The sequence below is a fragment of the Myripristis murdjan genome, chromosome 20 (assembly GCF_902150065.1).
Source record: "Myripristis murdjan chromosome 20, fMyrMur1.1, whole genome shotgun sequence".
NCBI classification, from domain to species: domain Eukaryota; kingdom Metazoa; phylum Chordata; class Actinopteri; order Holocentriformes; family Holocentridae; genus Myripristis; species Myripristis murdjan.
Genome location: NC_043999.1, coordinates 11,119,825 through 11,144,627, shown reverse-complemented (window position 1 = coordinate 11,144,627; position 24,803 = coordinate 11,119,825). Strand labels below are relative to the sequence as shown.

At 42.9% G+C, this 24,803-nt stretch overlaps 1 protein-coding gene across 1 annotated transcript; it reads right to left on the bottom strand.

Annotated features, from left to right (window-relative positions):
- Positions 1-104: 104 nt before the first annotated feature.
- On the bottom strand, positions 105-21,515 carry LOC115378971 (tyrosine-protein kinase yes). The gene is made up of 12 exons (XM_030079573.1): positions 21,130-21,515; positions 12,167-12,472; positions 10,686-10,785; positions 9,916-10,014; positions 8,865-8,968; positions 8,366-8,515; positions 7,668-7,823; positions 6,420-6,599; positions 5,376-5,452; positions 4,876-5,029; positions 3,580-3,711; positions 105-1,850 (listed from the first exon to the last, which is right to left on the bottom strand). The coding sequence occupies exons 2-12, from the start codon at positions 12,462-12,464 to the stop codon at positions 1,642-1,644; spliced, it is 1,659 nt and encodes a 552-aa protein (XP_029935433.1). The 5' UTR covers positions 12,465-12,472; positions 21,130-21,515; the 3' UTR covers positions 105-1,641.
- Positions 21,516-24,803: the final 3,288 nt, after the last annotated feature.

The following is a 24,803-nucleotide window of genomic DNA, read 5'->3' as shown; positions in this document are numbered from 1 at the left end:
ACTTTCTTTCCAAATGGCGTGTTTATGGAAAAAGGAGAGTGTGCAGAGTAAAATCTTTTTTTTTTTTTAATTATTATTATTATTGTACAAATTCCCCCGATTCATTTTTCCAACCACTCCCACCATCCCCAATATAACTTGCAATCTTGGCCATTTAATTAATAACTTTATAAAATGCGGATTTTGCTAACTTTGTACAAAGCCCTTCTTTAAAAGCTCAGCCTTCATCTTTTTGCTATGCACATTGTAATACTGTCCTGATCAGTCCATACACATGAAAAGAGAAGATCACTGTTAAAAAAAAAAAAAAAAAAAAAGTCTTTTTGATTTTTGCTAGGCCACAAAAAAAGATTTAAAACAACAAATAAAACAAAGACACAGCTGCAGGTTTCCAAGACAGTCACATTTACTTGTCTGTACCCTAGTTGGTGGTTGTGTTCACGCCTTTCCACCTAAAATGTAACTGTAAAGTCAAAGAAGTCATTCATCCTGCTCTAATATCCTTGGCAGACTTGCTGTGTGATATGTGGAGAGTCAGTCTGCAATAATAAGCAGCTGCATGACCAGGACCGCGAGTTTCATCACTGTGTAACTCGGGTCGATGCTGCAGTGATCACAGCCAGCCTCGGCCTGCTCTCTCGTCCCTCGGTGACACATCATACAGTCCATCTGCATTAAAGTACTCCTTTTTTTTCTTCTCTGTAGTGATCACAGCAAGAGTATGCAACAGAAAACAGTCTCCGTGTTCGTGATATGAATAAATTCTTGCAGGAACATTCGAAAAAAAAAAAAAATCAACAAAATGCACTGTAAAAGATAAGCAAGGCATCACAGACCATGTCACAGTCTAACTCCACTCTCTCTCTCTCTAAAGTAAGCCATTCAGAACAGAAAGAATTTGCATTTTAACTAATGAAATGTAATTAAAGTTAAGATGAGTGGGATTTGTTCTCAAATACATCACTGACTGTGATAACGGCCATCATCCACCGCCGAGAGCCTCTTTCTATCAGCATGGCGTGTTAACTCCCTCCCTAATGTTTTTATGCATACTTTTTCCAATGGAGAATCGAAAACATAAAAACATTTATATAATTTGGAGGTGAACAGAGTGCGGGATAACCAAATTAAAGCAAATGAAAGCACAATAGCTGGGGCTGCTGTTGGGATCAGGGCCGTTTTTGTCAACATTGAAAGGCATTATGACAGCTAATTTCACAGCAATGTATTAATGAGGAAAAAATCCTATTTGTAGCATCTTTAGCAGAGCTGAAATGAATCTGTGTTTCCTCTCCATTAGTGTAGTCCTCCATTCAGGAAAGCACTCAATCAAAGACACCCAGCCTAGCAGGCTCCCCTTGTCGTTATGCCAGTTGCATCCTTCTTCCAAAAAAATGAAATGGATAAATTCACACAGCTAAGACTTGTAGTACCATAGATGAAAACAAAAGATGACAAATAAAAATGGTGGAGTGCAGCAGAGACAGAACCAAACAGATAAAGAAAGTAGTGGTTTGTGCAACTGATCACCCAGCGTCGACCCGGCCGTCCAGAGCCAATCACTTCACAGCTCTCGCCCTCTCGTCCCGCCAGCCAGTCTGCTCCTGCGGGCGGAGGGATACGCAGAGGAGTCCCGGCAGGCTATAGGTTCTCTCCAGGCTGGTACTGTGGCTCTGTGGCGGTGAAATAGTCCTCCAGGAAGGACTGGATGTACTCGAAAGTGGGCCGCTCGTCTGGCTCTTTCTTCCAGCACAGCTTCATCATCTCGTGGAGCGACTCCGGGCAGCCCTGGGGGCAGGGCATGCGGTAGCCCCGCTCCACCTGCTCCAGCACCTCCCGGTTCACCATGCCTGAGGAGGAGAGAGGCGGTGAGAGCACATCGCCTTGCTGCTGCGCTCAATAATGTGGGTGTTTGATTTATTTATTTATTTATTTATGTTTAAATATAGGCTTAGGTTTAGCTTGTTTGCAGAATCAAATAGATAAACAGAAGAAAAAGTAGGAATGCAAATAAAGGGAGTTGGACAAAGAAACCCCAAGGGACTAGTTAAAAACAAATCAATATGACAGTGTCAGGAAAATCACAGTTATTTAGCTGATGATGGTACACAGTGTTAATGTATTGCGGTTGGAAATGTTTTTGGTTGAGGACAGGTCACCTGACGAGTTTTCCTGTCTCTGATTGGCTCGCTTTCTAATCAACCTTAGCTAGATTTCCAAGGGACAGATTGTTTTTAGTAAGGAAATATTAACAGCAAGTTTTGAGTTAAAGAAACATATAAATTCATTTGTCTGCAAACAGGCCTATTTTGATAAACTGATGATAATAATCCTGGATAACTAATAAATTAATCTCATATGAACTACAATAAAAACTACAACTATAATTTAAAATGTAAACTAGTATGTTATAGCTTTGATTATTTTTATACATTTAATCTAGCTGTTGTAGGGCTGAACAGTATGACAAAAAAAAAATCATACTGCAGTTATTCTGACAGATACTGTAATTCATTAGTTAAGAGGGAATACTATACTATAATGGGAATAATATATTATTATATACCAAAGAAACATGTTTTGTTACTTCTGGAGAATACAAATGATAGGCCAGGCCATCTCAGTAGCACCCTGATACTTCATTTATAATCAGATTTGTCAACATATTTCACCTTTTAACAAAAAAAATTGCAGAGACTGCCATTTGGATTTTGCATTTAGCCATATTGCCATTTAAAAAAAAAAAAAAAAAAAAATCGGCATTATTACTTTTCAGTAACATTTTGATTACTCGTTCAGCCCTAGCTGCCAAGAGAATGCTATTTTCCGTTAACTGCATGAGCTTATAATACATAATATGAAAGTGCAGTGAATAACTTAACTAAAATTATTACCTATCTAGTATGTTTTTAAGAGAAAAAACACAGACAAAGATGACAGTAACAGCAGAGTATATGATTTGATTCATTTCAAATGTCACATTCAGTATTACCCACTGTCTGCAAAATTTGTCCCAAGTGTTTGCTCTAAATGTTCCCCCCTCCATCATTGGACTAGGCTCTAACTCTTGAATACACTCTGTTAAATCATATTGTGTTAACAGTAGATGCCAGTCCCTTCCCACTTAAGCTTGGGGCGGGCAGAGGAGCTGTGTGGAGGTGCTGCAGAGCTGCAGGGAACGCTCCCCAGGGCAGTATCAGTCTGGCAGATGGTTATAAACAAGAGTGGTGTTCAATCTCCTGATCGGCCCCCACCAGATGGTCTCATCTAATCTCAAGCTTGCTCGCATGCGTGTGTGTGTGCGTACGTGTGTGCGTGGACCTCGGCGTTCTCCCTGCAGAGGCATAAACAACCATCACAGACAGTGTCAGACAGCTTCACTTCATGCTACAACATTAACAGGCGTGCCAGCTTGACGTCCGCTGACAGAGTGAAAGCTGTTAACGTGGGCTGTGAATCACCTCCCTCCGAGGCTCTGAAGCCACGCATTTCTTGTCTGCAGGTTTCTCTGATTCTCGTGTGCGTGTGTGCATGTGTGTGTTCGTGTGCATGTGGGTGCCCGTCTTCACCAACACTTACCTGGGTAGGGTACTCTGCCTTTCGTGACAAGCTCGGTGATGAGGATGCCGAAGGACCAGACGTCTGACTTGATGGTGAAGCGTCCGTACAAGGCAGCTTCAGGGGCCGTCCATTTAATGGGAAATTTGGCTCCTGAGAGAACAGGAGAGGAGAGGAGAGGAGACGTTTCATTAGGGAACACCATGTGTTTCCATTTTTACTTCACTTCCAGGAAATCACACCCCCATCATGACACACTGTTACATCACTGACCTTCTTCTTGTCCTCGGGCTGATTTGACCCGCTGTCAAATGTTTTTATATCAAAAATATGAGTTTTCCTCATTAAACTACCTCATAATAACATGGGTGGTTCCACACTGCACTCTTCTCAAAAAAAAATCAAAAGATCACTACCTTCGTTTTATTGGGAAAGCAGTACACACACACACACATGCATGCACATAAACACATACACACACACATACACAGGGCAGCTGGGACCCACCACAAGGGGGTGCAATGGAGCTACTCTATTTGATCTTTCCAGCAGATGAATGTACACACTAAAACACACACACACACACACACACACACACACAAAGTACGCACAGGCACACAAGCACAAGTACACATACACATGTGCTGCCAAAAAAGAAAGCAAAAATTTGTGATAATGAATCAACATATGTCCTCTGCTCTAAAATATAATCAGAAAAGTCACAATTTCTCCTTTTTCACTCAAAAAAAAAAAAAACATAATTATTTTGTAAATCAGATCTAAAGAATATGGGTAAAAATGTGTCACAGAATTGGGTGATAATTTATACTTTATGCTTGATAAACAGTCAAATCAGACTGGGGATGACTATAGCTGTGATTCCCAGGGGAAGACAAGAGGAGAGGAGGGTTAAGACAAGTTTCTTTTCCCTTTCATCAGTCATAAATTGTGTGGATTCCAGTTCATGTGGGCCTGCCAATACTCCTCAGAGCAAAGTCTTGCATCTCTAGGAATAAGAGACTTGGAAAGGGAAAGTGTTGTGAGTATAAAGGACTCCTCCAATGTCAAGGAGCTTGTGTTAAAGCAGCAGGCAGGGCCGAGAGACAAACACTGCGAGACGAGAGTTCGAAAAGCGCAGCTAATCAGAGGGAATGGGAGCATCTGGTTTCCACTATTAGCCTAATTCACCATGATAGGAAACGACAGGGAGTCATCCCTGCAGTGAGGTCACCGTTCCATCTATTTCTTCTTCCCCTTTCGCTCCCCGACGCTCCTCACCCGCCCGTGACTCAGGCTCGTCTCTGTGTGCGGACCCACCTTGCCTGGCCGTGTACTCGTTGTCCTCTATCAGCCTGGCCAGGCCAAAGTCGGCGATCTTGCACACCAGGTTGTCGCCCACCAGGATGTTGGCGGCACGCAGGTCCCTGTGGATGTAGTTCATCCTCTCGATGAAAGCCATACCGTCGGCGATCTGAAAAACACAAACAGAGACGTTTGACAGCGCCTCATGATCGCCGCTCGAGTAAATCATTTTTAGCTTTTTCCACTCAGAACATGAAACCGCCTGTCACGCATAAAGAGGAGAGCGGAAAGTGATGATGAAATAGAAAAAAAAAAAAAAAAAAAAAAAGCAAAGCGTGTCAAATCTGTACCCATCCCCTCTGAGGAAGAAAGGACACGTTTCCCTAAGGTTGTCATTCTTTTTTTAAAATGCTTAAAATAGGACTCTAAACATAACAGCGCGATTCAGTATCGACAGCACTGACTGGGCGAAAAATAAAGGTGCATGCTGTATGTTTCCTTGCGGCCGGCCTCACCTGTGCAGCCATGTCCACCAGCAACGGCAGCTTCAGGAACTTCCCATCACCCTCTTTGAGGAAGTCGAGCAAACTTCCTATAAAAACAAAAAACACTATCAGCAATTTATCATAAATACAGAAGTGCCATGACACAGCAGATGCAATAGAAAGGCCGATATGAGAGCTGCATATCAATATGCTGCTACAGAAAATGCTAAATATTTCATTCCAACACTCAGTTCCTACTATATTGAATTAAGCATTTGAATTAAATATTCAATGAAGCTTCACTGTGCATTGGTGTGTGGTTCATTATGACCTTCAGTCAATTATTTTTCCATTCAGAGTCTACCAAGAGAGCATTTTTCTCTTAACTGAACCCTACATGAAGATTAGAGCCGAAGTGGAACACTGCAGACTCTCCGCTGGATCACGTCCCACAAGTAAATCAACAAAATCACACACGCACATTCACGCACACAACGGCAAAAGTCAAGGAGCTCTAATTCACGCACACACACACACACACACACAGGGATAAGTCTAATTACTGGTAAAATGTTGGGAGGAAAACTCAAACATGCATTGCAGCTGAAAAGATGAAAGCCTGCCACAAAACTGCTGCAGTTTTCAATTAAACATCCCCGCTCCAGGCCCCAGGAAAACCACACGGGACTTTCAAGGACTTTCACTCTGTACAGCACATTAATTAAATGTCCATAAAATTTACATTTTCCTTTAAGGAGCTCGCCCGGCGTATTTCTGACATCGCTGCTGTGCATGATAACCCGAGGCAGCCTAATCAATTTCTTGCCTGAAAAACTTCATCTAGCATATAACCCACATCACAAACGACAGGCTCGAGCCCTATATTCTTTTTTTTCTGTTTCTTTAAAAAGAAAGGGTTATCGGACCCCATCAGTGTCGCGCAACAGCTGAACCTTGTGATCTCCCAGGGCTGGAGGTTCTCGGTTAATTATGATAATGACCGAGAAAATATGAATGACCGCAGCTCTCATAATAAGGTTTGCAGGTATCAGCGGGTGACGTGCGTGCGTGCACCTTTGGCCATGTACTCTGTGACAATGTAGATGGGCTCCTCGGACACGACGGCGTACAGAGGCACCAGTTTGTCGTGTCTGAGCTTCTTCATGATCTGAGCCTCTTGCAGGAAGGCCTCTGGAGACATGGTGCCCGGCTTCAGCGTCTTAATGGCTACCTTTGTAGTACCGTTCCACGTGCCTACAGGAAGAGAGGCACACAGACACAGAGGGAGAGAGAAAGAGAGAGAGAGAGAGGGAGAGCGAGAAGCATAAAGATTCCAGAGGTAATCAGTGTTGTTAATGGGATCGGAGTGATGCAGTTTCATTAATTAGGTCTCGTAATCACTCAAACATGTGCTGTCACGTGGGCGCTCCTCCATGAATATTGCACATGCAGCGAGGCAGAGTGAGGCCGACGTGACGCAGTCTGACTGGGATGAGCGAGTTTGCGCTTGCAGATTAAAGAGGAACAAATAGATTTGGCTGGAGCTGTCCTGCTGAGTGAAGTTTGTCTCTGGAGATCAAGAAAACACAACAAACAGAGGAAGGGACTGCAGGAAGTAGATAGTTCCCTGGCTTCGACGAAAATAGACAACCTAAATATGGGTTTTATAAGTGTGTGTGAGTTTGATTTGCGCACACTGTGTCTCTATTTGTTAAATAAACCCAGGCAGATTTTGTGTTTTCCATCTGCATAATTATGACTGAATACTAAATAAATGTGCTTCTCCACAGGGCATTTACTGGGCTTATTACATTGATGTGTTACACACTTAAACCTGATTGGTCTGTGAAGGCATTCTGTGGTTCAATATATCTAGATAGGGACCGTTGTTATGAATAACGGATCACACAAAACGCTCTGTCCATTTCACTGTTAATCAAGCCAGCTAACAATGACACCTGCTGTTATGACACGGATATCACTTTTAATTTATTTGGGGAAGCATGAAGCATTTGGTACATGGTGGGAGGCTGAACCAATACGAGCAAGGAAAGGAAATTCACAAGGAAACACGGAAAAGTATAGAAGGCTGATAAAAGTATTTCAAATTTAACATTTTGTGTCATATTATCGCTTTCTTTTATAAGTAGCCGTATGGTAAGCAGGACAATCTACAGCCAAGCCGGTCATTATGGAAAATAAATCCTTTCCAGATCATCTTATCACCCTGTCAGGGTTTATTTGTCAATAATGACCAACTGGCTGTACATCATCGTTGTAAGTGTGTGTGTGTGTGTGTGTCTGTCGGTGCATTCCTCTTACCCATCCAGACCTCTCCGAAACAGCCCTGGCCCAGTTTGAGCTCCAGCCGCAGGGACTCTCTGGGAATCTCCCAGGCATCCTTAGCAAGGCCCTGCGTCTGAGGCTTGACCGTGGGGCAAACGGTGGTCAGCCTGTGGCAGAGCCCGTCTGCGTGCTCTGGGAGAGAGATCGAAAACACCACATTACACCGCGCAGTGCCGTGTACCCTCTCGAGTCGCTGTGTGAGCAGACTAAGATCCAGCTCTTTACAGCCGTTCCATTTCATGCATCATTTCAGTCCATTTGATATGGATGAATTTAGACGCTGTTATAATAACTGCGTTGAAATATGAATGAGAAGAAGTGGATTTTATCACACCAGGCCCTCTCCAGAGTTTGAAAGCAGTGAAGTGGGATCGCAGAGATTTAACCCTCCCCCTCAGGCCGAGGCAGAAGAGGGGGATAAAAATGGTAGTCTTTCCATCAATTATTATTGAAATGGAGGGCTATTCATCTCCTTTGGGAACACTTTGTGGCCCGCTGCAGGTAGCACAGTGAGCTCCACATGGAGGCATGGCATGGCGGGTGTGACTAAGGGTAATTTTCAAGATAGTTCCTCGAAGCGTGATGAAAGAGCGTGATGAATAATGAATGTGTGAGAGAGAGAGGGAAGCAGGGGAGAGGGAGAAAGCATGTAAAAGGCTTTGCATACTACATACCTGTATAGTGTTTGACCAGTTTCTGTAAAGTGTCAAACTGTGCCCGTGTAGTGATGTAGTATCCACCATTGTCAAGCTTGCGGATCTTGTAGTGTTTCACATTGTCTCCTTTGGCATCATCCCAGTCCCGTATAGAGAGAGAGAAAGCACCTAAAGGAGGCAATCACAGTGTTCTTCATATATCTGACCATCTGCAAGCAGCACACTCAGTCATTAAGCTGTGTTTTGCATAATTGTCAGTGTTGGGTAAAAGCTTTCCATCTCCAAAATGTTGACTTTTCGGAAGCTAGGAAAAACAGTCTTGCTTTTATCTTGAAAATAATGCATTTGTCACATTATCTAATGGGCTTTAGGGGGTTTTTATTAAGCCCCAAAGGTCAGAGAGGTTTTTCATCACATGAAAATCACCATGATTGAAGTCATGATGTTTCCGCAACAGCAACAATATAATTGTTCCACCTGTGTAATAGATGAGAGTGTGCAAAGCACCCATCATCACCTTTAGTAGTTTCACTTTCTCGCACCAGGAAAGTTCCTCGGTGGTTCCCTGGATTCAACAGCAACCTCTCAGCATCTTTGCGTCCCATTTTACCAAAGTACCACCTACACAAAGACAAGGTTGGCGTTAAAGAAAACTGTCAGACACAGAATTAATGGGTGGCTGAGACTGAGTATGACTGGTGACTGAAAATCAGAAACACAACACTGTCCCTGTTCACACATGGCTTTAACACCCATCTCAGGTGATCCGATCACAAGTGGACAAGCACAGGTGTGAACGCCTCACCTCAAACCACCTTTAGAGGTGATCAGAGATGCATTGGGCCGCAAAGCATTTGCCATGTGAACACTAATGCATTCCCAACAATATGGGAAGATGGAAAATTACTTTGTGGGGAGAAAGGAACGTTTGATAGATATATTTGATAGATATATTTTTGTGAAATACAAATTTGACTGAAGTTTGTTTCTGTGATAAGGCAGTGGCATTTTCATCAGGTAATGCTAATAATAGAGTAGCCAGGCACAAGTGCTTTGTGAATGGGCCGGAGATAAAGAACAGGATGGGTGGGCAATACTGGGAGGATAGTGACAGCTTGGAATATAAATGTGAGGAGGAAGAGGGGGAGGGAGTTGGAGCCAGGCCCAGAAGAATCAAAGTAAGAAAACAAAGGGAAGAAGTAATTCTCATGGATCTGAGGTCGATCACAAATCCAATCACAGGCGGCCACTGGAGACGCATTCGAGATGCATGATAATGCAAGGTTTGAACGGCAAACTGTCTCAGCTGTCCAGTTGTGACCAGATCCACAGAGGTGGATGGCAGCACCAAGTCTGAACAGGGCTTGCTTGGAACATCAAAATCATGGGGTCTGTTTTGGCTGAGGGTGAGGCTTCCACAAGGATGGGACACTGGACCGTTTCAGCACTCCAGTGTGTACTTTAACGCAGGCCATGTGACACAAGATCATGCTAGGATCATTAGTCTCCCGGTGCAGTCACTGTAGATGGAATAATCAGGTTATGGGCAGGAAGGGACATGGCCTTACTCTTCAGCCTGGATGGAATCAGCCGGGGCCACGTAGTTGCTCGGGATGTATCCTTTCTTCCCCGTGTTGATGGAGCGAGCCTCCCACCAGTCTCCCTCTCTGCAACAAGACAACAGCAGAGCAAAGATTACATGGACTTTTCAATCAGAGTCCACCAAAGTCCGTGAATCGCAGTTTGGCTTTGCACCAATTTATTTCTGTCATGTGTGGATCTAAGGATTGATTTCAGGGGAATTTTATTCGCCCAGTGGGTTATGGTTAATAATTCACAGATCAAGCAGTATAAAATTATCTTCATTTTATTCAGCGTGGGGGTTTATGGAAATGGTTTGGAGGTTGCAGCTAAATTGGTACGTTTCAAATCCTTTCGTTCCATCACTGATTCCCTTTGAAATCAGTTGTTCTGTGTCAGTTTCAACCTCTTCATTTGATACAAAGGATTTGTGAACAGCTTTTAAAATGCTTGGGCGGAATGAATGGCATTGTGGCACTGTGACTGAACAAGACTAATCTAGTTTATATTACAGTGCTACAACCTCAGGCGTCATCTCTGCCAGAGCGTTTAGTTAAGTAAATAACATGAAGATTCGCAGTGCCGCACAGAAAGCCAGAGTCAGGAAACAAGAAGCGAGCTGAAGCCAAACGCACAGTGAACAGGTTCTATTTAGGATTATCGCCCTGAAGACATCCCCAAAGCACTAAGCCACTCGCGAGGAAACGGGGTTTCATATCTTAATCATGCCTCCCACAATTGCTAGAGAGCGGCTTACGTATTGTTGATGATCTGGAAGCGGTCTCCTTTTTTGAATGAAAGATCATCTGACGTTCTGGCTTCATAGTCGTACAAGGCCACGAAGAATGTAACACCACCTGAAAAAACAGAATGCGTGAGCAGGCATGTGCACACAGACACAGACACATTTTAATCCCTGCTGACCTTGTGAAAGCTAGTTTTGTCAAAACATAAGTGCATCAACGGAAATAGTCATGATGCAAGTGAGGGACGCTGAAATGGCATCATGTAGAAGAGTCACACAGTGCTTAAAAGACCATAGCAGTGATTTTGAATGTTTGGCCCATTTACTACAATACATATAGTCAAAATATAAGAAAACTAATGTGGACGCCTTTATTACAGTGATTTAAGTGTCTGAGAGTTCATTTTCTTATCATAGTGGAATGAATGGAATCCAATGGCTGGATAAAAAGTAGGAAAAATGATAACGGAGGTCTAAAATACGACTCCTTGCTTTGTGTGAAGATTAGCAGAAATGCAAAGTATTCTATGCATTTTGTAGATGATACTGTAAACAGGCAGAATCACAGGTATGGTCCTTCAACGAGCCAGGGGCAGAGGTTTGTTTGTGTGCTCTTTTGACTGTTTGAACGGCTGCTCAAGATAAATCTGTGTCACCAAGGTCTGAGAGCTCCTATTGATTTTCTCTGGCTTGTAATTATGTTGTATGGATGTTTCTGCTGCATGGAAATATGATTGTAACTTGACTCTGTACAGTGGGACAGTGACAGTCAGGCACGACACAAGCCTGGAACACTGGCTGCTGTATTGGTTGAGGAAAAAGACTGTATATTTTTATATTTTACCAGTTGCTAATGGGATATATTGCTCCTCGTTGTCATAATGGAGATCCCATCACACCAGCTTAATTATTTAACAAGTTATCAACACAAGGGAGTGCTTGCATCAGCTCAAAGCAAACATCATAACAAGACGTAAATTATGGTGTAGGTCAACTCATCAGCTCACATACCGTAAAAAGCACGCTGTTTGCTGGGGAGGTGCAGCTGGCAGATCACATTCATAACCGTCATTGGGAACAATGCTGTCAACACTAATCCCATTATCTCCTGCAGAAACCAAATACCATGCCAATGCCACCCTTCACCCCCCCTATCCCCCACCCTCTGAGACCAGATAATCCAACAGGGAGGAGGATTACAAACTAAATCCCACCTAAACAGTAGGGTTGAATCTCATCTCTTTGCTTTTAGGATCATTATAAGCTGCTCAGACACATTTAGTGTGATCACTGCTGATAACAGGACCTGCGCTGAATTACAACAATGACTGTGACTACAATACAACATTGGCATCTCAGATCAGCATACTCACCAAATTAAGATCAGTGGTCAAGTTTGGCATATTTGAAATGATATTACGAGGACAAAGCTCTCTCTTTTGCAGGCGATTTTAAGTAGGCTGATGCCATTTTACACAACACACACTGCTTACCTGAGACAGCACCAGAGAATGAGTTGGGTACAGACGCAGGGTAGGAGGATGATGCTCCTCCAAAGGGGGTCATGGCAGAAGAGGAGCCGCCAAAAGGAGTGATGGTGTGGTTGAAGCTCGCAGCCCCGGGGCCGGACGACGACGAGGGAGACTGGTTCTGTTGGAGCTGGGTGGGATCCGGCCCGTAGTGTCCTATATGAGGGGTGGTGGTGGTGGTGGTGGGGTCTGAAGCCGGGGAGTTCTCAGGCCGATACTTCATCGTAGGGCCCTTGTCCTCTTTACTCTTAATGCAGCCCATAGTCTTGCCTAGACAGACACAAATCTGTCATTATAAAGCCAACAGAATGGAGCGCAGCAAAAACAGCATGCAACCCATCACTTGTCATGATATTATGTAAAAAAAAAAAAAAAAAGTAAAGCCTGGAGAGCTTCGGGATTAACAACTGCACCATAAGGCCTGTAGGCACTGCAACATGCTGTGCGAAATGAAAATGTAATATTCCGACATTGTCGCGTGAATCATTTTGTTGTTTCAAGGCTAAGATTTTAAGCCATGTGGTAACTGGGACATAGGGGTAAACGCTAAATCCGATTTAAATCACAGACAACTCAAACATGGCTGTGTGTTTTCAGCTGTGCATACATGTTCGAGAACGGCTAAATGGATGTAAATGGAGGGATAAATTGGGGCGATTGTTGTTGTTTTTTTGTTGTGGGCTATTACATATCATTGTGTTGCATAAAGAGATTATATAATATTTACAAACATAATGACAAAATAGAGAAAAGCCTTTCCAAAGCCATGCTGCCTGAACATGGAAAGAATTAAGACATCTGCACGCTGCTATTGGGAAACATGTTGCCAGTATCCGCACTGTAAGCTGCATTTCTGCCGTGTTGAAGCACAAACACAAGCTGTACACAAACCACACTGAACATTATTTAACCAGTGTGTCGATTTGGGGCCCTCCGTCTGATCGTGCCAGACGCATTAAAAGTCGCTGTCTCCACACGCATGGTTGTCATTCCTCTCTCTAACACAATTGGCCGGTCCAACATTGAGGCATTCCTTTGTGAAGCAAAGGCCCAGAAAATACGAAGACAATCAGTCATGCTCGCACAGAAATCTCCACTGTGCGAGATCAGGATTGTTTTATTTGCCAAGTAGCACAGCTGCACCAGGACCTTGATTTGGCTAATTGGTGCTGACGCATTACAAGACAGGAGGGTTACAAGGAGGGTTGAATCGAGGGCAACGGGACTTGTTTGTAGATTCCTGAGGACGTTTCACCTCTCGTTCAGGAAGCTTTGTCAGTTCTGACGGACTGGTGGGGAGTCCCAAGAATTTAACCCGTGTGGGATCCTGATCCAGGTCATTGATACCACGGCTCATTAGTGTGCCTGCCAAGAGAGGCCAAGAGTGAATGATTCAATTTCCCAGGAAGGGATGACAGGATGGCATTGTAGGCTGGGGAACAGTGGTGTCTGAGACCTCCCCCTCTGTTGAGAGAGGGTTTCTCTATCCTAACATAAATAGCTTCATTCACTCTTCTTTCAAACCACCTGTCCTCCCTAAATATGTACGTTATGCTCCTCGAAAGTGTGTCCCTTTTCTTTCAGGGTCTTGATCTGAGGAGGTGTCCCTCCTGTGTTGAGCCATGGCTGTTTTAGTTTCACCAATATATAGGTCTGCATACACCAGATTGCTTTTCTTGTGTTTAGGAATATGGTCTTTTGGGACCATATACCCAAGGGGATGCGGTGCTGGTTGAAAATCGTCCTTTGTTTTTCAGACACTCCAGGCACGTATGGGATGACGGTGTCATTGTGTTCATTATGTACATGAGTATTAGGAGCGAGCTAATGGTATAATGATCCAACACAGGTTCAATACTCGGGACTGCGCACCAGTCAGTCAGAACTAATGAATCTTCTTGGATGAGAAATGAAACGTCTTCAAGAATAGACAAATAAGCTGTCCTCGATTCAGCTCTTCTTGGATGACCATGGCCTGGATGAATCTTCACGAGACAGTAAAACCACACAGGTTTGACGCACTGACAACACCGAATAGGACCTCATGTTCAGTGCAGACAAGATGCACAGTATGAAAATAGACTGCACATAAACACAGAGCAAGTATATGTTCAAAGCCAAAGAACCGCTCCACAGCACTGGCGTATTTGGTGACAGGAGTGAGGAGGGCAGCGTCAATCATGAGTTCAAAAGAGAGAAGATCCAACAGTGAAATGGGCAGCGGCAGCACAAAAAAAAAAAAAAAAAAAAAGGCAAGGATCTTCTGGTGCAGTCATGTATCTTTTACTGATCTTGGAATAGCAGCCTTGATCCTAGAAGGTTGGAGGGATTTTTCCTCATCAGAGAGGGAGGGGTGTAATGGAGTTCACTGAGTTCTCCAGCTGAACTGCCAAGGAAACCAACAAAATGGGGACAAACCACAGAAACCTTCCAAGGATTCAGAGCACTTTGCTCAAATAAAACTGTACAACTGGTTAAATTGCAGGTTACGGCTCGTGCTGCACGTGGGCCGTCCTCTGTGAAAGGGTTTTATAAGTGGTCAGCTGTTGGCGACGTGTCAAAATGAGAGGCACGTTTTCAAATCGCTTCAAAGGAATATGCCAATAAATCCAATCTCAGATGTTAGATCTATGGCCAATATGTTCAGAATGTTGGCTCGGAAAAAGAAACAACTGTCTTTCAGATTTTAGGCCAACCTCCACTTTAAATCGAGACATAACTGCTCTTATGGAAAGCAGAGTCATTCAGCGGCGTGGTCGACGACTGTGGGCTTGTATTTCATCATCAGACGAACAAGGGCACGGCTCTTCGGGTCAGCAGTGAACTTACCACTCTATAAAATATTTTTGAAAAAAGTGGCATGTACACTTCCAAAATGATGGACAGCACAACAGTAAAACAAACTGGTAGTTTTTTCAAATAACAGTGGGTGATTTAAGTTCTTGGCTGGAAAAATGAAACCATGTGCTACACTACAGACAGTAGCCTATCATTTTTTTTCCATAATATGGATACATAGCATTTTGAAATGTATCTCTTCAACTATACAGAGAAGCAGTGTATATCTGTATTGTGTAACGATGTCAGCTGACACATTACACAATACACATCTCCAAAATGCCAGCTTCTGCAACAATGTTTCAGGAATTTTAAGGATTTTAGATTGATGACAGTGATGACAAATTTTAATGAAACAGGGTTTGCAAGGGGTTTAATAAAGCCAAGAGTTTTAAAGTAAAAGATTAAAATCACCAAGATGATTTCAAAATATATGCTACAATTTCTTATATAAAATATATTTAAAAATCTGTGAAATGTGTGATAAAGCTTATGTATATTGGTGGCTTGCTAATTAGCATTATCTGGCAGGATAACTTGTGATGGGAAAATTCAACTGTAGAGAAGAGTGCCGCACGGCTTATTTATATATCAAGCAGAAGCAGACAGGGTGTGTACACACACCTGTTCCCAGCTTGTGTTTGTACTAACAGAAAGCAGAGGGTAATATGATAGTGAGTTCCTGCACCTTCACTAGTAGCACAGGTAAAACTGCAGTTTGCTGCACGGCACGTCATTGTTTTCCATGCACATGAAACTCAATAGGCAAGTCTCTCTGTCACGATTCCCTTCAAATCCAGAAAGACAGGCAGAGCAGACTACAAAGCCACAAGGAAAACGTTTGATCCAGTGATTCAGATGAAATTCCCATTAATGATGGATCGGCTTCCAAAGAAAAATGTCAATTCCTGCACACACCTTTTCACCTCTGCATTTATTTCCGGGAGGCATATGGATGCAAAGGCAAGATGATTTAGATCTATAGACAGTCAGCATGTTGGCCAAATGAGAAGGGGCGACCAGACACTGCCAACTAAACCAACCACTGGGAGGATTATGAGGACAGAGGATTTGCCCTAGCTGAGAGGATAATAACATACACACACACACACCCTAATAAATAAATAAATAAAGCAGCAAGGGGTAGAGATGCCTCAGAGGTGACGAAACCTAAACCTGTTAACATCCCTACAGGATGAGGGGATGCAAAAAAAAAAAAAAGACCCAACAGACATGAACATGGGATATTATGAATTACACTAAGAGAGCCTTTCTGCTTCCTACCACTTACTCTGTCCTCTAATCAATAGGTGTCACATGCATGTTGAATAAACAGGGTGTCCTGTTTCAGCGCTGAGAGGGATCTGTGCTGGAGAGCTCTTCAGAGACACTCGGCTGTGATGATGTGACACTCGGTGGCTTTGCCTGGAGGCTCTGATCAGCTCAGCTAACCCTCTATCAGCGCCACCTCAGTTAAACCAGCCAGCCATCAGATAATAACATGATGGGTTTTGCCTGCACTTAGGATTGCAGCGAAAGAATCCCTTGAAACTCAGTGAGGCGCGATGCCACCAAAAAATGGACTACAATTTGAACTTAATTTAAAATAATGAGACGTGAGTGGTATTCTTAATGGAGGGTGCACTTTCTTTTGGGAAGGTGACGTCCTCGAAGCCTGGGCACATTACCCCTCATATATATCTTATTAAGCAAATATCCTGAAGTCCAAAACAAGCAGGCAAGACTTCGCTGCCTTGCATCTTGAATGTCAGCTCTCGTGGTCTTTGATGTTCAAGCTGACAAATCCAATGCCGAAATTATTCATGAACGGCGGAGCCACAAAACACAAGGAGAAATCTGTTAGCATGTTCGCTGACTTGCTGCTAATTATAGTAACAAATTCTAATTGCTGACAACATCCCTCTACCCCCAGGATGATAACATGACCTACAATAGCGTACGGCATGCGAACATGAAAGGACTCCCTACTTGTCTCGCTCGCCATGGCACAACATCGAGAGCCACAAAGAAACAATGACAGCGGAAGGTGAAGAGTTTAAACAGGAGAAAAAAAAAAAAGTTCTTTCCTCGATCTGATTCGAAAGCAGTGGTGCTATTGTCTTATCAGGCAAAAAGCAAGACAAGCTATTCTGTTCTGTCAGATAGCGACGTGTGCCATTCCCAAACTGGGTCAAAGTTAGCCTGACTTTTCTCCCAGCCTGAATCAAAGCATTGTGATCTGGGACAGCAATTTTCAGGAATAGTTCAGGACAGACTGCCTAAAGTGCTATGCTAAAAGCAGGAAAAAAAAGTGGTGAAATGTCACACTCTTTGACCCACTTCAGTGTGATATACATTGTTCTATATTGTTCTAACTGGTGCACTGGCTTCATGCCACAGCAGCCCATAAGTGAGGACTGCAGGTCTCAAATATGAGGCAACAAGCCGTGCAGTGATCAAGCATTTGCAATCAGTCACCAAAACCTGCCTGAGTTTTTTGTCTGTTTGTTGTGTTCCTGTTTTAATACTTTCTAACCATGTTTACAACACTATAAATCTTTATCTTGATGTTTTGAGCACCATGGAGTAGATACCATCTTCTTTCTTGACACCCTGCAGGGAGATCAGACCTGAACCTGGGAGAGATTCAGCGCCTTGCTCAAGGACACTTCAGCAGGCCCGATGCTTGCCAACAACTGGTCCTCGGGGTGTAACACTATCTCTGTAACTACCCTGCCATCTCAAAGGCACAGAGGCAGTTAAAGGAAAGTGCTACTACAGAACTGGCTGTTTCTGAGCAGCTGAACACTTTGGCAAGGGTGATAACTGTCAGACCTGCTCTTTTTTGTGGTAGAATCCTGTCATTAATTCTTTTATAATGATTTGTGTTGCAAATTAGACTGTAAAAGACAGATCAGAAAGCGTGCATGCATGTCTCATGTTTGTGGTTACATGCTACCCCAATACTGATTTGTATTTTGGTGCTCCTAGCTCCAACAGCCTGCACTCCCCGGGGCTTCAGATTAACTAGAGTCTGCTGCCGTTGACATTTGGCTGGATGACAGGCAGGCAGGCGAGGGAGAGGTACTGAACGATGGGGAAGTTCCTCCATCAGCCAGCGGTCTGAATGAAGCCCTGCCCTCCGTCTGGTTGGACAGCTGTTAGCAGCTGACACTGTGGCTGCAGACAGGGAGGGTCCTGGGAGCTTTACTAGGCTTCAAATCTCCAACAGATGCTGCCTGCCACCTTCCACCACATTCCTCTAATGCCAAGGGTTAAAAACAGGGTAGGGAATGTGTAGTTATCATATGTAGAGGCTCAGAGAGCGTCAAAAAGCGGCATCGCTAACTGGCACATCATGACGTTAATACCATTTGGAGGTAATATTCATTATAACAAGCTCATTATTATGCATGATGTCTTCCTGACAAAAGGCCTGTGTGCAGGGTGTTAAACAGGATTCTTTGAAAACCTTTTAAAGTGTGTGTATTTAAGAAATGTTTTTAAAAAGCACAACATGTAAAATAATATGCATGTTCAGCCCAAGTTGGGTGTACAGGTGCAGGACACAATCACAAGTTACTGAAAGAAGAAGCAATGTCAACACACTGATAATCAAAGTTACCACAGCATTTATTGTGCAACTTCTCAAATGCCAGGATCTCAAGACGTTGCACAATAAATGCTGCGGGAGCTTTGATATCCAGATGTTCATCATGTGGACACAGTTCTCCATTCAGTAAATATTTCTTTTTATTAAAATGTGTCTGAAAATGAACGGAAGGGCTTGAAAGTTCTTGATGTTAATTCCTCGGCTCCCTGGATCTCTTACCATCCTAGGATCAACATGCCACATCCGCAGGAAAAAAGTTCTAATCACTATTCATGCGGATTTAGCAGTTTTGTAATGAAGTGTTTCACCATGGCTCTCGACGTGACGAGTTCACTGGTAAAATAAAATGAGGCTTATACGTGTAATCATGCCGCACCCAAACACATGGGAAATCCGAGTCCTTGAATTTCACCAGACAAGAGCTTGAAATTCTCTTAAAAGACCTTGAATTTGATTTCCACAATCCTGGTTCCACCACAGACGAGCTGTCTCTTGCTGGCTGCCCATGTCACACTGCTCTGTATTAGTCACTCCTTGGATTTGGTTCTGCTAACATCAATTATTGCAATGCCAGAAAATATAACTCATGCCTTTTCCACAATAGCAGGTCCTATGGGAATACCTGAATACCCACAACTGACTCATGGACTATTTTGGGAATCATCCTTTTGTCAGCAGAAAGCAAGTCTGGCTGTTTGAACTGTCAACATCCACTTGGCTGCTAGTGATATCAGCGCTTTAAAACTTGTCTCCCGGTGAAGAGGACCTGGAAGGTGCTCTTTTCTCTGACAATATCTGTCCAAATAAAACAGCAGGGCTCTCAAAATCTGAGAGGAGTGGTTCAACCTGGATTCTTGAAATACTTTCCGATTGGACTGCTACAGGAATTCATGACTAGAGGGTTGGGGTTTTAACGTCAGTGAGAAATGCGGGATTAGTATGTTTAACCCTTATTTAGAGTAGTCATGTTGACCAAGATAACAGCTTAATTTCCAGCATAATCCGCCCAGAGTAGGGTGGATTATACAGGTACTGGATGCACACTCCTAATTGGGAGCTGCCTGCTGCAACCACTATTTTGTGGAGCTGCTTCACTGGAGCAGCTGGGGGTTTAGTGACTCTCTCAAAGTCACTTAGATGGCAGTTGTTGAGGAGGGGAGGGGGAGGCGATGCTTCTCCTCCTACACTTCCTCCCCTCAGTGATCACCGGCCCTTCTGAGGATCTGAACTGGCGCCAATCCAGAGCCAAATGTGCACAAGTGCAGAGCTGGTAAGGATCAACAGGATCCTTTACATGTCTGGTGACTCAAGTGTGACCATCGGCTTGCTATTAGCAGGGCAGTCTCTCTTCCTAGCTCTCCTGCACTCAGTAAAAAGTGGAACTAATACAACAATAAACACCATATGATGAGGGAAAAGAGAGGAAGTGATTCAGCTGTTCTCCATTCATCCCTAAATGCTGCCTAGTCAGTGAGTTTTACTTTCAGCCCGGGCAAAGAGCCCTGAAAGTGTCACCCAAAGCACCTGAATGTCATCATCACCCTGATACTGATCTCATGGTGTCTAAATCCCCACGCATTTAGCATCCTTAGGAGCGGATTCCACAACCAGTGTAATGTCTGGGACAGATGTGTGAAAAGATGAGGTGGCACTTTTGCCTCTGATAATGTCTGGGTCTTGACTGAAGTCGAGAGGACTTAACGCTTAAGGGTCTTGACTCATCAAACTGTAAGTGGATATTTCCTCTCTTCAGCGGTTAAACATATTAAAAACTGTGGAACAATATTTTCTAATAAGCCATCTAAAGCAAATATTTGTGTGATGGTACACACTGTGCACATCATGATGTATAAAACAGATATTAATCAGCTGGAAAACTGAACTGACAGCTGGGACAAACCCACTCTCCACATATAATTTACTCAATTTATTATTGCAAATTTAACTTTGAACCTTTTTTTGAATACAAAATATGTGGATTTTGAATTGTTATATTTATCAAGACCTAAAGACTTGCCTACAGTGAACTGGTTAACTGGTTAATTAGTGTCATGCCTACAGTTTTTATATAGCAGCATATTGTCGTGTCTGTAATAGGCTGCTCAATAGTGGGTTATATATGTGACTAGTATTGTCTTACCATATTATTTTTATTTTTCTCCTGTATGGCTTCACTATAATATTCCTATGAGCACTTGGAGCACAGGCTGTATTTGATTTATGTTTTGTATCTATAAATGATCATATGATTGCAATGGATTTTTTTTTTTTTTTTTACTATCCTTGTTGGATGAACAGCCAAACGACAGCCGATAGACAGGTATATTAGGATTATTATAAGACAGCCTTATTCCTTTGTTGGTGACAGAAGGTCAGCGAGGCGAGCAGCAGCGTTTCGGCCCATCCTTATCTGCTATTTCTAACCCGTCTGCCCTGACAAAGCCCAGTGTTAGTTTAGTTTTTATTTTTCTTTTACCTTGGGGAAATCCACGTCCTTCTTGGTCCTTTTTGTTCCCCCCCTAAATCAGATTCGTCCAGCGGAAAAAAACGAGTTATTCCAACCTCGACCGAGCCGCCTTCATCCTCACTTCATCCATCCAGCAGAGCAACTGTGGTCAGATTTTTCTATTGAAGTTAAATCAAAGCAGCAGAAATGTTACAGGCATCAAATAGCGGGATGGCGGATGCAGCGCGGCCGGCCGTCATTATTCTGCTCGACAAGTCGGACGGGATGGATCCAGCAGCGGCATGATGGTGATAAAGAGAAGTGTGGGAGCCCAAAGTATCCCAGTTCTTTGTAGCCTTTACTTCCTACTACTAAACTTGCATCAACCCCCACACAACAACATGGCCGACCCTGCCTGTGGGATTGGAGCCACACAGCTGGAGACAGGCAGACCCCTCCTGCACAGCTGCTCGGGGAACAGCAGCAGCAAAATACCCAAAGTGAGGATGACTGACTCCAAACTGAACCCGTAAGACCTAATGTGAGACCTGAAGGCAGGCGAGCCGGCACAGTGCAGGATGGTTTAGAGAAAAACGGAGGACTCAAGCGTCCTCATTTTTTTTTTTGCACCCTGCAAAACTAGCCCTCTGACGCCCTCTGCTGGTCGTATTGGAGGACAACTCACACCTCAGCATCTCATTGAATTCCCTACAGCTACAGTACTATAGGAAATGTATGGGCATGCAATATTAATATCAGCTTCCTATACAAATGATATGGCAATATTACAGTGATCATAGGAGCCCACCAGAAGTATGACACAGACGCTGATTCACTGTTGAGTGCCACACATTGCAAATGATCATATTATAGTGGCTGCTCTTGGTAGAACTTCATTATCTAATACTGATAAGGGGTTGTATACCTCTTGTTCGCACATTAAAAACAAGAGAGAGAGATAGATAGAGAGAGAGAGAGAGAGAGAGATCTATCTATCTATCTATCTAAAACAAATTGGAGAGGGTAATGCTGATTCCTTTTATTTTTTTGCATTACCATTTCCAAATGACAGTGACAGGTGACTGTTTTGAGCATCAGTATGTACAAATTATGTTAAGTAATATATGCTCATGTTTCTCAAATGTGATCATTTTACAATTAAATATTCCAACAGGTCAAGGTAGGCACAACATTTAAAACTGGACCATATCCAAAACTGTCCATAACCAACAGTATATTTCATTTGGCCAAACAAGCTCAGTCTACAGGGTCTTAGTAATGAGGAATGCGACACTCTTCTCTATTGCAGGCAGTTTGGTAATTTAAGATTTACAAGCATCAATACTGTTATTGATATCAGCAATTAAAAAAAAATCCATATAATCTTAATTTAGTGTAAAGGTTGCCAAACATGTATTTTTACTCAAGTAGAGGTATTGACAGAAGAGTAAAACTACAGTATGTGCATTGACCCTAACCTTAAATCAGTTAAGGTAGCAAAAGAGTTTAAAATTTATGAATTAAAATAATCAAGATGTTCACTATGTAGTATAAAATCACCGTAATTTTCCATTGTGGTACCATGACTCTTCTAGTGACTCATTATTACGTCCCTTACTGACAGCTCAAGTGACTGATGCCTGTGGCTATTGATTTTGTATGTTTGCGTAAGCCCAGTTCTCTATATTGTCAACACGACTTCTCCACATCAATCATTAAAGTTTCATCTTGTCTTTTTAATAGTCAAAATAGCCTGTATCAATTAAGGAAAGTGATATCAAAGTAAAGTGGAGGATGATGGTACTTTACATTAATTATTAATGACACACACATCTTTTATCTGATATGTCTTCACCACAAAAGTAGACAAATCTCTATTTCACTTATTTTGTTTTGGCCATGACAAACAAAAAAAGCAAGCATGTTAATTATTTGGCTAAATGACTTTCGTTGCAACATTATTTTTAACCTTAATAGTCAAATAATCATCTTTATTAATGTCAATGTGTGTCAGCTGCCTTGAAAATCATTATGGCCATATAGCCAGTGAGTTCAGCAAATTTTTCAGTTTAATTCCACCACTATTTCACTCTTTCCAAGTGAATACAATCAGGTTTTGTCCAAGGATGACTATTTTACCAAAACTTTAACTATTTTGCTCATGTTTTCCACAGTCACCTTTCCATTTAAGATGAGAAAACAAAGTCTGGCAACAAAATCCTCTCAGATGGTTCCTCTCAGGTTCAAATCTTATACAAAAGGGGCCTAAGGTCTAATGGCTGCCTATCTGAGGCTTTCGGCATGAAAATGTTGGGAGAACCATGCACTTACCTCCCATAACCACTTGAGTGCACTGCATCCTCAGTGCATGGAAAACTTCCTTTATGTAAGTAGGCTTTTTTTTTTACTGCATTTTTTTTTAGTCAACCTAAAGCATCCTTTGAAGGCCAAGTAACGTGTTTCTGTATGCTTGGCTACCCATCACATGACGTCAGAGCTGCTGGACAATGAGCCGCTCTGAATCATCCACTGAAGATTCAACACATGATCCACACCTGTGTGGAAAGAGGATGCAGTCCACTGTTATCAGTCATAAATCCAGTCCAGGCTCAGCAGTTATGAGCGCCGGAAAGTGAGAAAAAGTAGAAAACAAGTTCACAATACTGACTTAGAGTTTAACTTTAATCCTGTTTAAGCAGATTCAATCATGACTTGTAGATTGGAACTGTGTGCGTTATAAGTGCCGACCAAGTGCTGAACTGGTTATGTGTCCAAGGTGTCCAGCTCCAGCTTCCTGTGACTCTACACAGGAATAGGCTGGTAAGAAAATGAATAAATTAGTGAATAAAATTGTGCTAAAAATGGGCAGCAAGGAGGCTGAGTGGTAGAAGAGACCATCCCTCCACTAGGATGAGTCAGGCTCAAACTCTGCCTCAGCAAAGATTCACCCTGCTGAAGTGTCCTTGAGCAAGACACAGAGTTTCTGCCTCAGCCCCTGACCTCTGACCTCAGCGCAGCAGGGAAAGTGAACCGTGGGGGAAAAAAACCTTAAAACAAAACAATAAAATAAATTGAACAGCTGAGAGTTGGTCATCTTTTCAGTGCCCTGCTTTGGGAAACTTTGGCCAAGGTGAAGTCTGTTGGAGCTGCTTCTGTGAATCAAACCTGCAAAGCTGTTTTAGGCCGGTTTCAGCACTGGACAGCTCCTTCAAGAAAGAGGTATTGGGTGTAATAGCATCCCATCCCACCCAGGCTTCAGTCACCCTGGCAAACTTTAACTATTTTACCCATGTTTTAATTAATTGATTGCTCATGTTTTAGTTAATTAAATTAATTAATTCATGTTTAATTAGTTGCATGACGTCAATTGTTGACACTCATTCACTGTTTAATGATCATGTTCGAATTCAAGATCCATCCTTTGTTTTATGACTTAGGGGTCTTTCATTGACGAGGAAGGAAAAGTACTATGAGGATGCACACCAATGGGGATGGGGGCGATGACGCAGGCAGCACCCCCACCTTTCCACCTTCCCACCCACCTCCAACAACGTGACAAGTGAAAAAGGCATGCCTTTGGGATTCATCGATAAAAAACCGAGGGAAGCAAATTCACACGACATAAAAAGTTCTCCGCAGACAAATGTTGTGCGCTCTTGCCTCCCATGACTGAGTAGAAACCCCGAGAAGTGCATCCTCAACCG

Excerpts from the sequence above, each read along its gene's own strand:
- LOC115378971 (XM_030079573.1), bottom strand. The coding sequence starts at position 12,464 with ATGGGCTGCATTAAGAGTAAAGAGGACAAGGGCCCTACGATGAAGTAT. Across the intron at positions 6,600-7,667 it reads TTTCGGAGAGGTCTGGATGG|GCACGTGGAACGGTACTACA; the intron begins GTAAGAGGAATG and ends CTCTTCCTGTAG. Across the intron at positions 5,453-6,419 it reads CACAGAGTACATGGCCAAAG|GAAGTTTGCTCGACTTCCTC; the intron begins GTGCACGCACGC and ends TTGTTTTTATAG.